This window comes from Chlamydomonas reinhardtii, chromosome 2, assembly GCF_000002595.2.
Source record: "Chlamydomonas reinhardtii strain CC-503 cw92 mt+ chromosome 2, whole genome shotgun sequence".
Taxonomy (NCBI): Eukaryota; Viridiplantae; Chlorophyta; class Chlorophyceae; order Chlamydomonadales; family Chlamydomonadaceae; genus Chlamydomonas; species Chlamydomonas reinhardtii.
The window spans coordinates 5,421,240-5,436,242 of record NC_057005.1 but is presented as its reverse complement, the minus strand read 5'-3'; the positions used below and the strand labels follow the sequence as shown (position 1 = coordinate 5,436,242).

At 62.5% G+C, this 15,003-nt stretch overlaps 3 protein-coding genes across 4 annotated transcripts; 2 read left to right on the top strand and 1 right to left on the bottom strand.

Moving 5' to 3' along the window:
- The first annotated feature begins 25 nt into the window (after positions 1-25).
- On the top strand, positions 26-3,863 carry CHLRE_02g107550v5 (uncharacterized protein). Of its 2 annotated transcripts, none has more exons than XM_001699683.2 (8): positions 26-380; positions 701-770; positions 971-1,038; positions 1,410-1,585; positions 1,771-1,822; positions 2,079-2,112; positions 2,423-2,574; positions 2,788-3,863. In XM_001699683.2, exons 1-8 carry the CDS (start codon positions 177-179, stop codon positions 2,866-2,868), a joined length of 837 nt encoding a protein of 278 aa, XP_001699735.1. In that variant the 5' UTR covers positions 26-176; the 3' UTR covers positions 2,869-3,863. The 2 variants fall into 2 exon arrangements, with proteins under 2 accessions (XP_001699735.1, XP_042927460.1); XM_043059826.1 differs by having other exon boundaries at positions 136-380.
- Positions 3,864-3,873: 10 nt separating this feature from the next.
- Positions 3,874-10,425, bottom strand: CHLRE_02g107500v5 (uncharacterized protein). The gene is made up of 11 exons (XM_001699908.2): positions 10,047-10,425; positions 9,861-9,939; positions 9,475-9,679; positions 9,307-9,339; positions 8,273-9,158; positions 7,336-8,024; positions 6,378-7,141; positions 6,054-6,225; positions 5,799-5,876; positions 5,559-5,621; positions 3,874-5,313 (listed from the first exon to the last, which is right to left on the bottom strand). The coding sequence occupies exons 1-11, from the start codon at positions 10,090-10,092 to the stop codon at positions 5,023-5,025; spliced, it is 3,306 nt and encodes a 1,101-aa protein (XP_001699960.2). The 5' UTR covers positions 10,093-10,425; the 3' UTR covers positions 3,874-5,022.
- Positions 10,426-11,465: 1,040 nt separating this feature from the next.
- Positions 11,466-15,001, top strand: CHLRE_02g107450v5 (uncharacterized protein). Its single transcript, XM_001699684.2, has 9 exons — positions 11,466-11,714; positions 11,776-11,994; positions 12,170-12,248; positions 12,588-12,713; positions 12,826-12,893; positions 13,092-13,278; positions 13,418-13,631; positions 13,762-13,904; positions 14,078-15,001. The coding sequence occupies exons 1-9, from the start codon at positions 11,593-11,595 to the stop codon at positions 14,207-14,209; spliced, it is 1,290 nt and encodes a 429-aa protein (XP_001699736.1). The 5' UTR covers positions 11,466-11,592; the 3' UTR covers positions 14,210-15,001.
- The last annotated feature ends 2 nt before the right edge of the window (positions 15,002-15,003 follow it).

The following is a 15,003-nucleotide window of genomic DNA, read 5'->3' as shown; positions in this document are numbered from 1 at the left end:
ACTAATATAGGCCGCCGCCTTGAGAATCATAAGCCAGACAGCCAGACCGAGCGCACGCACGGCCACAGCTCGCCACACGAAAGCGCCGCACACTGTTGTGATTTCCGACATATTGATCCTTTTCTCTAGGGTCTGCTATTGTTTTGCCTACAGTCATACATATATCTTAAGCCCAAATGGCAACCTCCAACGATGTTGAGGCCCCACTCCTAAGTGCTGCCGCGCCTGCACCGCGCCACAGCGGCAACGGCGCGCATTCTCATTCGCACCATCATCACGACGACGATATCCACTCACACGCCGGCTCTGATGAGCATGTGCACTACTCGCACCGCCTGCCCTGGCTCCGTGCCTTCGTGCTCGGCGCGACAGATGGACTGGTGAGTAATAATATGAAACACGTTGCGAGAATCGGTGGGCGTATTTGCAGAAGAAATTTTCGACGGGGCGGCGGAGGCCAGAGCGGGTTTTGCACGGGACCGGGCTGTCCCACTTGGCGGCCTCAAGACCCCCTTCAGCAAGCGAGGTGGGCGACCGTATCTGATGTGGCTTCAACGAGGAACATGGTACAACCTAAGACGCCGGAATGATTGGAGTAGTAACAAACGTACCGACTCGAGTTGGCGGACGTGCGAAACCTCTGCGCCATACCTGGTGTCCCGCAACATAACTCCGAGTCCGCCACCCCGTGTGTGCGCAGGTTAGCGTGGCCGCCCTGATGCTGGGTGTGGGCGGCGGCAGCGAGTCGCTAACCACCCTGCGCCTGGCAGGTGGGAGACACGGACTTGGCTGCTCGGGGCGTCCCGCGCCAGTCCGCTGGCCCTGTGTGTACCGGCGCGCACAGAGCCGCTTGCATCACTGGGAAGAACGTGTTTGTTACAACGCAAGACTTAGCTTCTCTCGGTCACAGGGCTCAGCTGGCTTGCCTTAGCACAGCGTTCCTGCCTATCTCTGTAACGCGGCCGCGCAGGTATTGCGGCCTGGATCGCCGGGGCGCTCTCTATGGCTGTGGGAGAGTACATCTCTGTCGCATCGCAGGTGTGTGCGGCATGTGTGCGTAACCTGGGTGCGTTGCATGGGTGCGTTACGTGGGTGCGTTACATGGGTGCGTTACATGTGCGTCTTGCAACCCCCTGTTGCCCTGGCCTCCAGGCGGCACAGGCCGCGGCGCTCAGGCCGCCTCAGCGGTGTCATCCCTGTGTGTCATGCCTGTGTGCCGCGCCGCGTCATGCACACCCCACACGCCGTCGCCGCCACCACGCTGCTGACACCTCGCAACTCCCATGCCCTTTTCCCCGCGGCATCTCCTCTCCGGTACCCTTCTGCACCCTCGACCTCGCACCTCAGTTATCCCGCAAACGCAACATGGCCCTCACACGCGACACACCCTTCGCGCGCCCTTCCCACAGCGCGACACGGAGGAGGCGGACATTGAGAAGGAGCGGCAGCAGCAGCTGAAGGGCCCCGCGGCCCGCGCCCATGAGCTGCAGGAGCTGACTGAGATCTACATTGGCCGCGGCCTCACGCCCGAGCTGGCGCGGCAGGTGGCGGAGCAGCTCACGGAGAAGGACGTCATCCGCGCGCAGTGAGTGCCGTACTTGCCTGGGTTTGGGCCTTTGTGAGTTTCGAGCGAGTATGCAGCCAAGCACAGGGCGTGACGCGAAACGACTTGATGCGCATGTCAGGCTTGGCCAGGCCAGGTTCCTGTGTTGTTCGTGGCCCCTGGATGCTCACGACTGCTGTGAACCCGAAATGGCTTCAACTCGACAGCGCACGTGACGAGCTGGGCATCGACCTGGACGAGATGGCCAATCCGATGCAGGTGTGGCTGGAGGTGTTTGTGAGGGTGCATGGGTGGAACTTGGGGTGGGGGTTGCGGGAGCGGATGCGGCGTGCGGGTGCTCGTGGGCGCGCGGGGGCGTCTTAGTTGCAGTGGGTCCATGTGGGCTGTCCGGCATGCGACGGTGCAGGGAACTGGGCTTCGCTCAGGGCATCGCTGTCGCACTGCTGGCGCACCAATGCCGCATGCCACATGCATGGGCTTGAGCTTGCCCGGCGGTTGGCCCATATCGTTGCAGGCTGCCTGCGTGTCTGCTCTGGCCTTCACTGCTGGTGAGGGAGGGCGTGTGGGCGTGTGTGGGCACTGGGGCATGCGACGGGTGTTGGGTCGGTTGCAGCCTGGCGGCTAGTGTGTAGGCGGCGGGTCAGCGGGTGGTTAGCGCGAGGACGGGTGTCACGGGCTGGCTGGGTAACGCGAGCCTAGGTGACTTGAAGCGCAAGGAACACACGGGCAAGAACGCAGCCTGCTCCACGCGGCACCCATGCTGGACTACACTTTCCAGTGCTCGATGCCCAAGCCGGCACCAACTGCTGTTCCTTCTGTCCACTCACGCCCACGCACGACGACTCCACACGCACGCAGGCGCCCTGATACCGCTGCTGGGTGGCGCCTTCATCACCGACGCGCGCATCCGCCTGGCGGTGGTGGCGGTGGCGGCCACTCTGGGGCTGCTGGCCTTCGGCCTCATGGGCTCCGTGTTGGGCGGTGCCAAGCCCCTCATCGGGTCCATTCGGGTGCGTGCGTGCTTGTGCCTGGGCCTGGCCGGGTCGATGGGTGGGTGGGTGCACGGCTGCGTGCGGGTTCCAGGGCGGAGGCCTATGGTCGGGCTTCGGGCGGAGTTGCGGCGAGGGTGGGGCATAGGCATGCTTGTGAACAGGCGGGGGTGGACGGCACACGTAACAACATGGTTTGCCTTGCGCCATGCTGCTGGCCTGGGCTGTCCACAGGTGCTGGTGGGCGGCTGCCTGGCCATGGGCATCACGTTCGGGGTGGGACACGTGCTGGGGGCCAACCCGGGCGCGCTGTAAGGGCGCGGAAGTCGGGGCGCGCGCGCACACGTCTGCACTATGACAGCTGGGCTTGCAGAAGCAGGCGGTTCGGCCGCCAGCTGGAATGCGCTATATGTTGGGTATCGGCTGAGGAGCTCCGGAGCTCCGGAGGATGAGTGCGGTATGTAAACCAGGTTGGGGCTGTATGTTTCTACGGTATTGCGGTTTTGCTGACGCCGCCTGTGCGGCCTGATTCGTCACGTGCCGCATACGTTGCAAGGTCACGTGGGGACACGACAGGCTGACGCACGTGGTGCAGTTGCGTGAAGCGGCATGCGTGCTCGCCTGCCTTTCTGGGTTGCGCGCAGCACTTGGGAGCAGTACCACTGCAAACGCTCTTCCCGCGTGCTTGTGCGTTCGGCGTTATTCATCGGTATGGCATCCAATGTGCGGAGGGTTGTATGGCATGGTCCCGCCTTAAGGGTTGCAATGTTGCTAGGTCACAGATAGCACAGGCGTACTGCAATGACGGCGCATGCGGCACACGGTTTAGTAAAGCACGAGCATACGGAATGCTCGTATCGGGTGTGGATGATGCACCGCCTGTCCAGAACTTAAGCGAAGCGTGATGCCAGGGTTGCTGCATCACGTGCTTCAGCACTTGCGCGTTGATGCGTTAGAGGTGTGGGTATGGGCTTTAGGCTTGGCGTGGAGCGCACATCAGGGCCCCCGAATCCGAACCAACGTCCATTGGGTCGACGCGTGCTCCGGAATGTTTCTGCCAGGACAATAAGATTCGATGGGTTCGCCGAAGGTTGATTGATGGAATGCAAACGGCCTCATCTCCGGCGTTTCTTCGCACTCCGAGGGCCCGTGTTGCCATGTTGGCTGCTGTTGGGAACTCCATTGCAGAGTGTGAGGATTACAGCCCGCGGTCCCTGCCCGGGTGCCACGAGGGAATGCGGTCGTTGCCTTTTTGCCTTCGAAGTGCGCTTGTCGCCAAGTCGTTAAACGTAATGTAAATGCGAGGTATGTGAGCGACGGTGTGATGCAATTATCTCCGCCTGCACCGTCATATTTCTGCCATCACCCACCGTCACCCACTGCCCACTCAGCCCTCTTCACCATACGGTACGGACGTTTGTCCATTTCCTGCGACAGCGTATTGCCTCAGGGTTTATCGAATGCCGGACTGTACGCACACGGCATGCAGCACTGGTTGCACTTGCCCCTGCCTACTGTGTCGGCCTTGACCATGGCACCTTGACCATGGCGCATGACATACGGCAGTATGGGGCCTGTTGCAGAGGCCGCAAGGCGTGGCTTCATTATACCCATACATGTGTTTGAGATTGCGCGCACCAACATGGCGGCACCAATAAATACCAAGCTATCACGGCGCATAAGCGCTGCAGATGCGCGCATCTACAGGTACCTCACCAAACGCTCTGAGGAGAGGAGAGGACGTGGCTCAAGTTATAAGGCGCCGTGGCCTCAAGCGGTCAAGCCCACGTCCCCGGCTCATTGGAACGGGCCACAAATTCCAAGCAGCTGGCAAGCGCTGCCAAAGCTATGACCCTTAGTAATGTCAGTCGCCTTTGGTGTCCCGCTTCAACCTTGCCCGCTTGCCTCGCTTCCCGCACTCCGATAACCATGTACAATGTCGTAACTGCAGCACGCCCCACATACTCCCTACCAGCCTAGGTGACGCGCTACCTCGACACCTCTACTGTCTCCGCTGCTATGTGCCGCACCATCCAGTATAAAATGTGTGCAATAGTCAAGGAGCACCAACCTTGTACACGGGGCACAGCACTCCGCAAGCGCGCCTAGCCTAATGACGGCAAACGGCAGTGAGCACCTTCCATGTTTGCATATGCACATGCTTTTTCGTGCACATGGGCGATGCCTCATGCCGACACTGCAATGCCCTGTTGTTAGTCACATACAAAGAGGCATGATGTAGATGCGTGACGATGCAGCCATGGGTGCATATGTGCAAGCCGCGGAGACATCGTCTCCACCCCGCCCCTCCGGAAACTTCAAAATTGCAGCAGTCAGCTCGTTGAGGTGCGGTTGACGTGCGCCCAGTCCCACACTTTGATGCTCCATGCCAATAATAATCTCGCACGCACATACGCGAAATTCCCTTTGTATCATGTGTCCCTGAATGGTTGGACTGCCCTTGATTTATCACTGGTCCTTCTTGCAGCACTCCAGCCGCCGTGCGCCACAGGGCACACCCGCTGCACCCTGCCCAAGCCCTGCCTGCGCCTTGGCCGCTGCCGTCCGCTGGCGATGCAGCTCAAAGCTCAGGCGCATCTGCGTGTGGCAGGCGGCCGTGGTCGCGAGCGCCAGCAGCACGATGCGCCCGCACAGCCACACGGCCGTGGGCAGGTGGTCGGTGGCCTCCGAGCGCAGCATCATGGCCACACCCAGCGGCCACTTGGCCAGCGTGATGAGCGCCGCTGTGCTGAATGGCAGCTGCATGCCAGGATGCCACGCGGTGATGGTTACTTGCAAGCGCGATGGGTTCGATAAGAACGATTTTGGACAGGGCGGTGGAGCGGGCGTGTGTGGGTGCTAACATCACTCCCAGTGACAATCAGAGGCATGACAAGGGGGGCTCTGCGCTATGGATGCGGGGCAAGCAACGTTGTGTGTGCGAACAGCCGTGTGCATGCATGGGGCCTGACCAGGACACGGCATTCACGGTGATCGCTACGCACCAGGTTGCTGCCGGGCAGGAGCACTCCCTCCATCACGAGCATCGCAGGGCCCAGCTGGTAGGCCTGCGGGGCGGGTGAGGAGCAGGATACACAAGTGCATCAGCCGAGGTCCACTTTGACACAGTTACGACCGCGCAGGTGCGCTATGCGACCCCCCGAACTGTCAATGACCGCCTGTCGTGTTGCCTGTATCCGGCGCTGCCTCAAAACTCAGCCGTCAGCACCCAGCTGCGCACGCACGTGTATGCCGGGCGGCGCGGGGAAGTGCAGGAAGCCGATCATGGCCTTGGCCAGCATGTACAGCAGGTAGCGCGGGACCTGTGGCACAGCGTGGGACAAGCGTGGGCGTGGGGCAGCGTCGCACAAGCTGCATAACACAGGATGTGCAAGGCATGCACGGCTATGTGCGCGGTGAGCTGCGGGCACTGGCAGGAGCTGGCCCAGTGCCTGCGCATGCATGCCGGCGATGCGATGGCCATGGCGCGTCACCCACACCTTGAGGCCGTTGACCAGGCGGACGAAGGCGGTGCGCGACAGCAGCGGCCAGCACAGGCAGGCCAGGGTGCCCGCGAAGCAGCCGCACAGGCTGGTCAGGTTGGCGGCGCTCAGCAGTTCGTGCCGCGCGCGGAACAGCAGTGCCAGCAGCGACAGCGCCTCCACGGCTTGGCTGCGCGGGGTGGCGCGAGCGCCAGGGCGGCGGGTAGCGACAAGCAAGCGCATCAGGGCGAAAGCGCGAGAACAGATGAGGGGCCGCAACGCCTTGCGCGAAGGCCTGGTTGACCGGTAGTGAGTGCGTATCGGTGACGAGGTGACACTTACATTGCGTAGATGTGCGCAAACACCAGGGGCGCCGCGTACGCCGCAAAGGCAGCTTCCTCGGCCGCGGGACCACGTTGGCAGCCCACTGCGCGGAGCAGGGACTGGCGCAGCAGCCGCGCCATGGGCTGATGGACAGAAGGCCCAGTGCCTGCGTCAGCCTCAGTCCGGGGCGGGCTGCCAGACGTGCCCAAGGAAGCCGAGGTGCACGGGTCCGACGCCGGATCCAGGTGCTTGACGAGCTTCTGCGGCTGCGGCTCCTGTGCCGGTGGCTCGGAGCGTGGGCCCTCGCCCTGCAGCTCCTCCTCCTGCGGGTGCATTTTCTGCAGCTGTCGCTGGTGTGATACCTGCAACAACTCGCCCGCCCACTGCAGCGACTCGGGTCCCGTGCCCCTCAGCGCGGGCAACGGCAGCCCTGTCGCAACCGAGCCCCGCCGCACGCATGCCGCCAGCGCGGGCAGGGCGTGCAGCGAGGCATACTCATACAGGTGGGCCCCCAGCCTTGCAAGCGCCTCGCGACCGGGCGCAGCGCAGCCGGCCGCTGCTACTGATGCCGCTGCTGATGCTGTGGTGCCCTGACGGCGGTCCTCCGCAGTGTCCACGGTGAGCTGTAGCCAGGTGGCCACGTCCAGCAGCAGCGCGTTGAGGTCGGCCGGGCGCGGTGCCAGGCCAGCTACTGCCGCCTGCAAGTCCGGCAGTAGCTCGGCGTCGCGTAGGAGCAGGAACGGCGCGGAGGTGCCGAGCCGGCCGCAGCAGCGGACTTCCACCTGTGGGGGATGAATGGGTTTTAGGGCATGCATGCAGCAGGGTGGTTCGTTTGTGACCAGTCCACATGCGGCTTAGTGCATATTACGTGCCAACAGCAGCAGCAGCCACCAGTTTCAGTCCCACCTGCGCGTGGCTGTACGCGCCATCCAACCTTTCACCTATTTAGTAAGGGCCCCGCCACGTGTACACGCACCATCAGAACGCCGGGAGCAGGTGGCGGCGCAACCGTGTCTACCCGGACCTCGGCGTCCATCTCAGCCATGCCTGTGCCCAGGTCGCCGCTGCCGCCACGTGCACGCTCCAGGCCCTGGAGCTGAGCGGGCAGGTACTCGCCACGGCACCGCACCAGGGCCTCGGCGCGCAGCTCGAGCTCAAGGGCTTGCGTGGGGGCACCCAGCTCTGGGACCAGGCTGGCAGCGGGCGCAAGAAGCCGCAGGTTCAGCGTCAACGGCCAGGGCAGAACGCCAGCCACTGCCACACGCGGCTCCATCGAATGCACCGTCGCCGGCAGCGCGGGGCCGCCAGACAGCTGCGCCTGCGCCTCCGTCGCCTGCAGGTCCACATAGTCTGTTTGCACTGGCTGCTCGCGCATGAGCCGCCGCAGCGACTGTAGGCCCTCCTCCTGCTCCGCTGCCTCCTCCTGCTCGTCACACTCCTGCCCCACGGCCTGCGGCGGAGCGGCTGCGGCAGGCAGCTGCAGCTGCAGCCGCAGCGCCATCAGCACCTGCTCCAGTGCCATCCGGTCGTGCTCCGTAGCAGGCGCCCCATCGCTGCCCCCGCTGCTAAGGAAGTCCGTGCCGGCCGCGCTAGTCGCGGCGCTGGTGTCGCTGGTGCAGCTACCGGTGCTCCACTCCTCCAGGTCCAAAAGCAGCTCGATGCAGCCTGCACCAGCGGCAACCACAGCCGATCGATGGTTATCAGTCAGCGGTCTTGGGGCCAACTTAGGAGATGAACAGGCTGGCAGGCCCTGCAAGGCCGCAACCCGCTAGCGCATGTCTCCTACACCCAATGGGCATCGCACCATAGCACTGCAGTGCCCAGCCGCCGCCGCCGCCGCCGCCGCCGCAGGTGCCGCTATGTGCATGCCACCGGCCCGGCCCCTGCCACCCCGTCCTTCAGAGTCACCTCACCTGGTCGCACGTACACGCCCGCCAGCATCACCCCTTGCTGCGCCGCCACGTCCTGCAGCCGCTCCGTGAAGCCGGGGCTCAGCTGCTCCGGCTCGGCGAACGGCAACTTGATGCGCATGGTGCGCCGCCGAACGACCGATCGGTATGAGGGCGGCCGCCCAGCCAGCAGCAGCCCCGGGTACTGCGGCTGCTGCTGCGGCCGCCCGTCGGGCAGCTGATGAGCGGGCTTCCGGTCAGGCAGGAACGGGTTCGCCTTGACATCCGCATTCGCGCAGGCGGAGTACGCGGCGGCGTGGGTATCGCAGGGGCCAGCGCAGGTGTGGCCCCGTGCCGCGTCGCCGTCCGCCACGACTTCGGCGGCTGCAGTGTAGGTGTGCCGCACCTGGCTAACCTCAGGCGTGCTGGGCCAGGCCTTGCACATGTCGGCGTTGCGGCTGCGGCTGCCGCTGCCGCCCGTCCTGCTGGTCTCAGCGGTGCTGGCCCCGGCCTGCTGGTTGGACGGCAGGCGCGACACGCTGACAGACCCACCAGCACCATCTAGCTCCGGCAACCCCTTCAGCGTCGCCTCGCCGTCCAGACCCTCCATCCTGCCCATGTCGGCGTTTCGGTCCTCCACGCACGACGCAGATACCGTATCACTGCTGCGCCCTTCCTCCTTTGCGCCGACGGCACCGTATGCGGCCGCACAGGCCGTGTTCACGCGCCCGCACCCGCGGCGGTAGCGCGCCAGCGTGTGGATGACGGTGATGCTCGCCAGTCGCAGCAGCAGCTGCGGCACCAGCGCCACGCCCAGGTGTGTGAACTGGGCTCCGTGCCACGACGTGAGCGCCCACACGGCCGCAAGCGTGAAGGCGTTGAACGCCAGCTCAGCCGGCGCAAAGAGCGGCTGCAGGGATGGGGGAAGAGAGGAACGGAAGGGGCCCTGGCAGGACGTGGCGTGGGGAGCAGGGCGCCTGTTGGTCCTCTGGGTTCAGATGCGGTAGCAGGTGCTGCAGCCAGTCAGCCCATGCGTTGGCGTGAAAGCACGTGCTTACCTCGATGGAAAGCGCCAGAAACGCGTCCCCTACCTGGAATGGCAAACAGCAATAGGCAAACAGCATTGATGGAGGTGCAGATAAGGTGGACACGTGTCAAAACACGGCGCGGCAGAGGATCCATCCCGACCCAAAGTAATGCCCACAGGCGCTACCCTGCGCACGCACCGGGTTGATCCTGAACAACACCATGCCGCTTGTCGCTGACAGCCCCATGCCGCCGGGCCCGCCCGGGCCGGCCAGGCACCAACTTATAAATGGCGAGGCACGCGCGGCGTAGGTAAGGAGTGGTGCCGCCACTGACAGATATAACGGCGTCGGCAGGGCGAAGTAGCTAGCCGCGCGCAGCAGCAGGAACGCCATACCAATGGCCCTGAGCCGCGAGTCAAACGCGGCTGTCATATACAATGCATAATCTAAAGACGCTTCCTTACAATGTGGGCGGCAGCACCTCAGAAGTGCCAAGTAGGATGGGTCAAGTCTGTACACATCCCGCCCCCAACCTTGGTAACACACAAGTGGCAAGTTCAGGAGCCAAGCACGTCTACGCTTACCAGTACGCATGCTCGCCACGTATACCCAGGGTCTCAAGAATCACCAGGGGCGAGCGCGAAACAAGGAAGAGTGCCCGCTCTGTCCGACGGGAGGAGAAGGGGCAACATGAGCGGTGGCTGCCGCGTGCAAGCTGGCGGGGAATGTGTGTGGGCCAGCGGGCTGCAAGAATGGTACACAACACGCACCTGAGGCTGGTGCGTCGCACGGAAAGCTCCTGAGGAGGCTGAGCATGCCAAGGCCACTAGGATTTGCACACGTCTCTCTGGCCAGCAGCCCCGCACACAGAACCGACAGGACGCCTGCGATTATCAAGATAACAAGGTCCCCGCGCGCGCGCAACCTAGCCAAGGCTGTTGGCCCTATATTGCGCATTCTGCCAGCCAGCCAGGCTTTCTTTGTACGCCACTTGCACTTTAAAAAACTTTGTTAACTGCCTTCAATATAACAGCGAGTTTTGTAGAAGGAAACCGTGAAACCGAAGTCCCGTTCGACATACATAATAGGGGGTATATGGAGGCCGTAAGGTAGCTGTAATGCACAAAAACAGAGTAGCATATAGATGCGAGTGTACTGGGGTTTAAAATTCAGCGAGCGAGCCAAAATACAGCGGGCGGTATCCCGCGATTGGCCCGAGACCCCCTCTGTCCTTAATTAGTTGCAGGCATAACTGATTACGTTGAGCGGCAGCGCAGCGGCAATGAAGCACCACCCAGGTCCAAGAGCACTGCCCAACAGCTGTCATAGGTCACGGTCATAGGTAACAAATCGTGACCCGAAACCTGACGGCTTCAGCACTAAAAGCATATGAGAGGGACATTCGCTGGCGGTGAAGGCTTCCTGACACGACTTACAGACTAGGGGAAGGCGTGTCAGGCACGCCCGCTCACCCCTGTTCCGGTCTCCTCCACTCCCTTCTCCCTCTTCTCCTTCCTCGAATGCCCTGCGCGCGAGCCGACGCCCGCGTTCCGTCCGACGCGTGGAGTGCTCACAAGCCAGCAGCCTGCTGATATGTAAGCATTCTGCATCAGCCGCTGCACCCATGTACACGGCAGGCAATCACGTACGGTCATGAGCACTTGGAACCCTGGACTGAATCCACACCATGCCCACAGCCTGCGGCCGAAGGGACCTGCGAAGTGGTCTCAGCCGTGCCCTCAGATTCAATACAAAGCTGGTTGCAGCTGAGATTGGCTTGGATAGGCTGGGCCGCTCATCCGCCGCTGCACCTCGCTGAAGCGACGCAGAGCTTGGGCGGGTGGCACACACTCAAACACGAACGCTGTCTTCCCACGCTGTCCTCAAATACACAATGTCGGTATAGCGCGCAAGGCAGGTGTTCTACTGTGTAGTTACGTCCGAAGCGGGAAAGAGACACACTCCACGTTGGATGAAGTCCAGTTTAGGGTCGGGGGGGCAGCCTCGGGGGGCGCGGGGGGGGGGGGGGGCAGGCAGCCTGGGGGGAATTCTGTAATAATCGGTCCATTATTTACGATTGCGCGCGACACACCACGCAAACTAAATGTTGGGGCGTAGATATACCACTGTGTTGGGGTCTAGGTGTACCACTACGCTTACGCCAACCTGTCCCATCCCATCACCTGGTGCGTGCCTGGAGGATGGGCCAGGCCATCAGTCCATAAACGCTTAACACGCAGGCCGTGCAAAATTGTATGCTATGCCTTCAAAATTTATAGCTTAACCTAGCATTCTAGCCTCCATTCGGACGATAGAATGAATCGCTCCTTGCAACAGCTGCTGCCGCGCGCCTTCTCGGGCGCGCTGGGCAAGACTCTTTTTGCCGCGGCTACGACACAGACTTCTCGCGGATTTGCAACTGGCGTTCCTTTTCAAACGTGAGTTGTGCGTGCCAGCCGATCTTCGGCATGTCACTTACACGCAGCGGCGCGCATACAGGGATGCGACGGGCCACATCCTCCCTCACGGAGGAGAGCTAAAGAACCTTTTCGTGAAGGATGCGGCGAAGCAGCAGGAGCTGATCGCGTCTTGTAAGCACCAACAGGAGTGTAGCGACCGGAACGCCTGCGACGTCGAGCTGCTCACTGTGGGCGGGTTCTCGCCTCTGACGGGATTCATGAATGTGGATGTCTATGACCACGTCGTAAAGAACATGCGGTGAGGCCAGCAGGGCGGCCCTGTTTGGTGGCGGGGAGGAAAGGTGGCGGGGACGTCCGCTGGGGGGGGGAGGATGTAGCACACGGGTCGCGTCCACACCTCAGTGCCCGGCCCCAGCTCTGCCATTACGGGGGATGCCTTTGTTTGCTCATGTTTAACACTGCTTACCCCACAGGTTGCCGGGATCCGGTCTCATATTTGGTCTGCCGGTTGTGCTTGACACCAATAACGAGGCGGTGAAGGAGGGCGACCGGGTGAGTACCGTGTGCATTTGCCCAGTTGCACAGCGCCACCAGGTCGTGGTGTAAGCACCTACTGACGTGCAGAAGCTGCGTCTTCACTGGGATCTATCGCTGGAGGCAGATGCACACCAAGAAGGGACATACTTGGCCTGCTGGCCCCGTGATGGCCAGCATGGCCTGCCGGCGGTTGGCAGGCACAGGCGCCACTTGTTTGCAGTCATGTTACAGACTGTTAGACAAATCCGCCACCTGCCTGCGTGCTCACTACCCTGGGTGCTGTCCACGTGTGAGATGAAGCGTTGGCGGTGCTGCTGTGGCTGGTGTGTGGCCGCCAACCACCTGCACACGCAGGTGCTGCTCAAGTACAACGGCCAGGACCTGGGTGTGCTGGAGGTGGAGAGCAAGTGGGTGCCCAACAAGGCGCGCGAGGTCAAGGAGTGCTACCGCACCTCCTCCCTGGAGCACCCCGGCGTGCAGGTGCGGGGCGCGTGGCGGCTGACGCGGGCTCTGCCCATGGACAGGGCAGGCATTGTAAGAGGTGTGATGTATGGGCGCCTCAGCCAAAAGCACAACCGTCACGTTCATGCAGATGGTGGCCCAGGAGCGCGGGAAGTTCTACATCGGCGGCAAGCTCTGGGGCTTCGAGCTGCCCAAGCGGTGAGGCGCCAGGGTCAGGCAGCCAGACGCCATGGACTTGTGGTTGGGCCCTACAGGCCTAGGTGTAGACGGCTAGGCGTGGGCCAGTTCAGGGGGCGCTGCCATGTTTGTTGATGTTGCATCGATGCCATGTGCGTACGTTGGTTGCGCGCATGCACCTGCGGTAAGGAGCTTGCTGCCCTGTCCCAACGCACACAGCGTGTTCCCCTGCGCCACGCCCGCGGAGGTGCGCGCGCTGCTGCCCGCCAAGCAGGACGTGGTGGTGTTCCAGTGCCGCAACCCCGTGCACCGCGCCCACTACGAGCTGTTCACCCGCGCGCTGCACGCGCCCAACGTGCGCCCCGGCGCTGTGTGCCTGGTGCACCCCACCTGCGGCCCCACCCAGGTGCGCGCTGCTGCACGCCGCGGGGCAACTGAGCCGGGTGCATGTGGTTACGTATGGGGTTTCATGAGCGCCGCGCCTCGTGCGTTCCTTGACGCGTTGCTGCCACCCGCTTCTGAACTTGGCCATGGCTTCGGCGCAGGACGACGACATCCCCGGCATCGTCCGCTACCACACCTACGAGGTGCTGAAGGCGGAGCTCAACAACCCCAACATCAAGTGGGCCTACCTGCCCTACTCCATGCACATGGCCGGCCCCCGTGAGGCCATCCAGCACATGCTCATCCGCAAGAACTACGGCTGCACGCACTTCATCGTGGGCCGTGACATGGCCGGCTCCAAGTCGTGTCTGTCGGGTGAGCAGCTGGTGGGCGTTGGCGCCTTCACACGGGGTCGTAACCGGGGGGGGGGGGTGCAACTTTGCCGGCAGAACATCAGACCTGCCGCGCCTGACCAGCATGCAACCGCAACGATGATGCAATGCAGGCGAGGACTTCTATGGCATCTACGACGCCCAGAACTTTGCCGCCGAGCATGCCGCGGAGCTGGGCATGCAGACCGTGCCCTCCGCCGATGTCGTGTACACGGAGGAGCAGGGCTACGTGACCGCGGACGTGGCCAAGAAGGAGGTGCGTGTGGCTGTGGCGGGGCAGCGGAAACGGCGCGACAATGATGATGTTGCAACGTATCCCCTCCGCCGCCGCCTTTCCCCTCACGCTCTTCTACTTCACTTGAGATGCTCGCAACCCCGCGCCCTGGCGTCTGCTAACTAGTCATGCCTGGAACCCCCCATGCCATACAGGGTCTGCACGTGAAGAAGCTGAGCGGCACCAAGTTCCGCCAGATGCTGCGTGGCGGCGATGACATTCCCGAGTGGTTTGCCTTCAAGAGCGTCGTCAGCGTGCTGCGCGAGCACACCCAGAAGAGCAAGTAACCGGGCAAAGGCGGTGGTGTGGATGGCGCCTGGTCCATAGGCGGTCATAGCCACGATATGGTGCACGTTACTACGGTAGTCGCTGTGGCAGTGGGTGTGTGGAATGCGTGATCAGGTGTACAGGTGAATGGTTCCCGCTGCCGGGCTTCCGAAGCTTTGCATCGAGTGTGAATGCATGCAATCAAGTGTTGGTGTAATCACCAGCCCCGTTATCCCTCTCGCTGACTTTCGCTTATGGGATCGTCATGTACGCCGGAGCTCCTCCGACAGCTATGGCACCTGTGCTTGACCTCCGTGCAGCTTTAGGGTACCGTTATGCTGGGTGTTCAGCGGTGGAACTCCTTGCAGTACTAGGTGGCAGGTCGGGCTTAGGTCTGCTTAGGTGCCGTAGGGTAGTCACGGCCTGAAGGCTGTGAATGGTAGTGGCTGGGCAATAGCTGCTGCGCATGGATGCCATCGAAGTGCGGGGAAAAGGATGGATGCTTGGATGGATGTGTGGTGGGACAGGGTTCAAGGCAGGTTGGCGAGGTCCCGTAGGGTGCAGCTGATGCCCAGACCCTTAAGCAGCAACAGGATGCTTGGATGGATGAGAGGTGCAGGCAGCGCGGAGTCGGATACTAAGATGGAGCACGATGCTCGAGTCAGGCCATTTGGTGAAGGCAAACTCATGGCTCATTGGCCGGTTTCAGTTCCGTATGCTCATTCGGCTGACCCCTACACCGGGTTAGAAGGGGGCCTCAGGGCTCAGGGGGTCAGTGATGTGGTGCAGTGCGGCATGATGAACGAAACCCTAG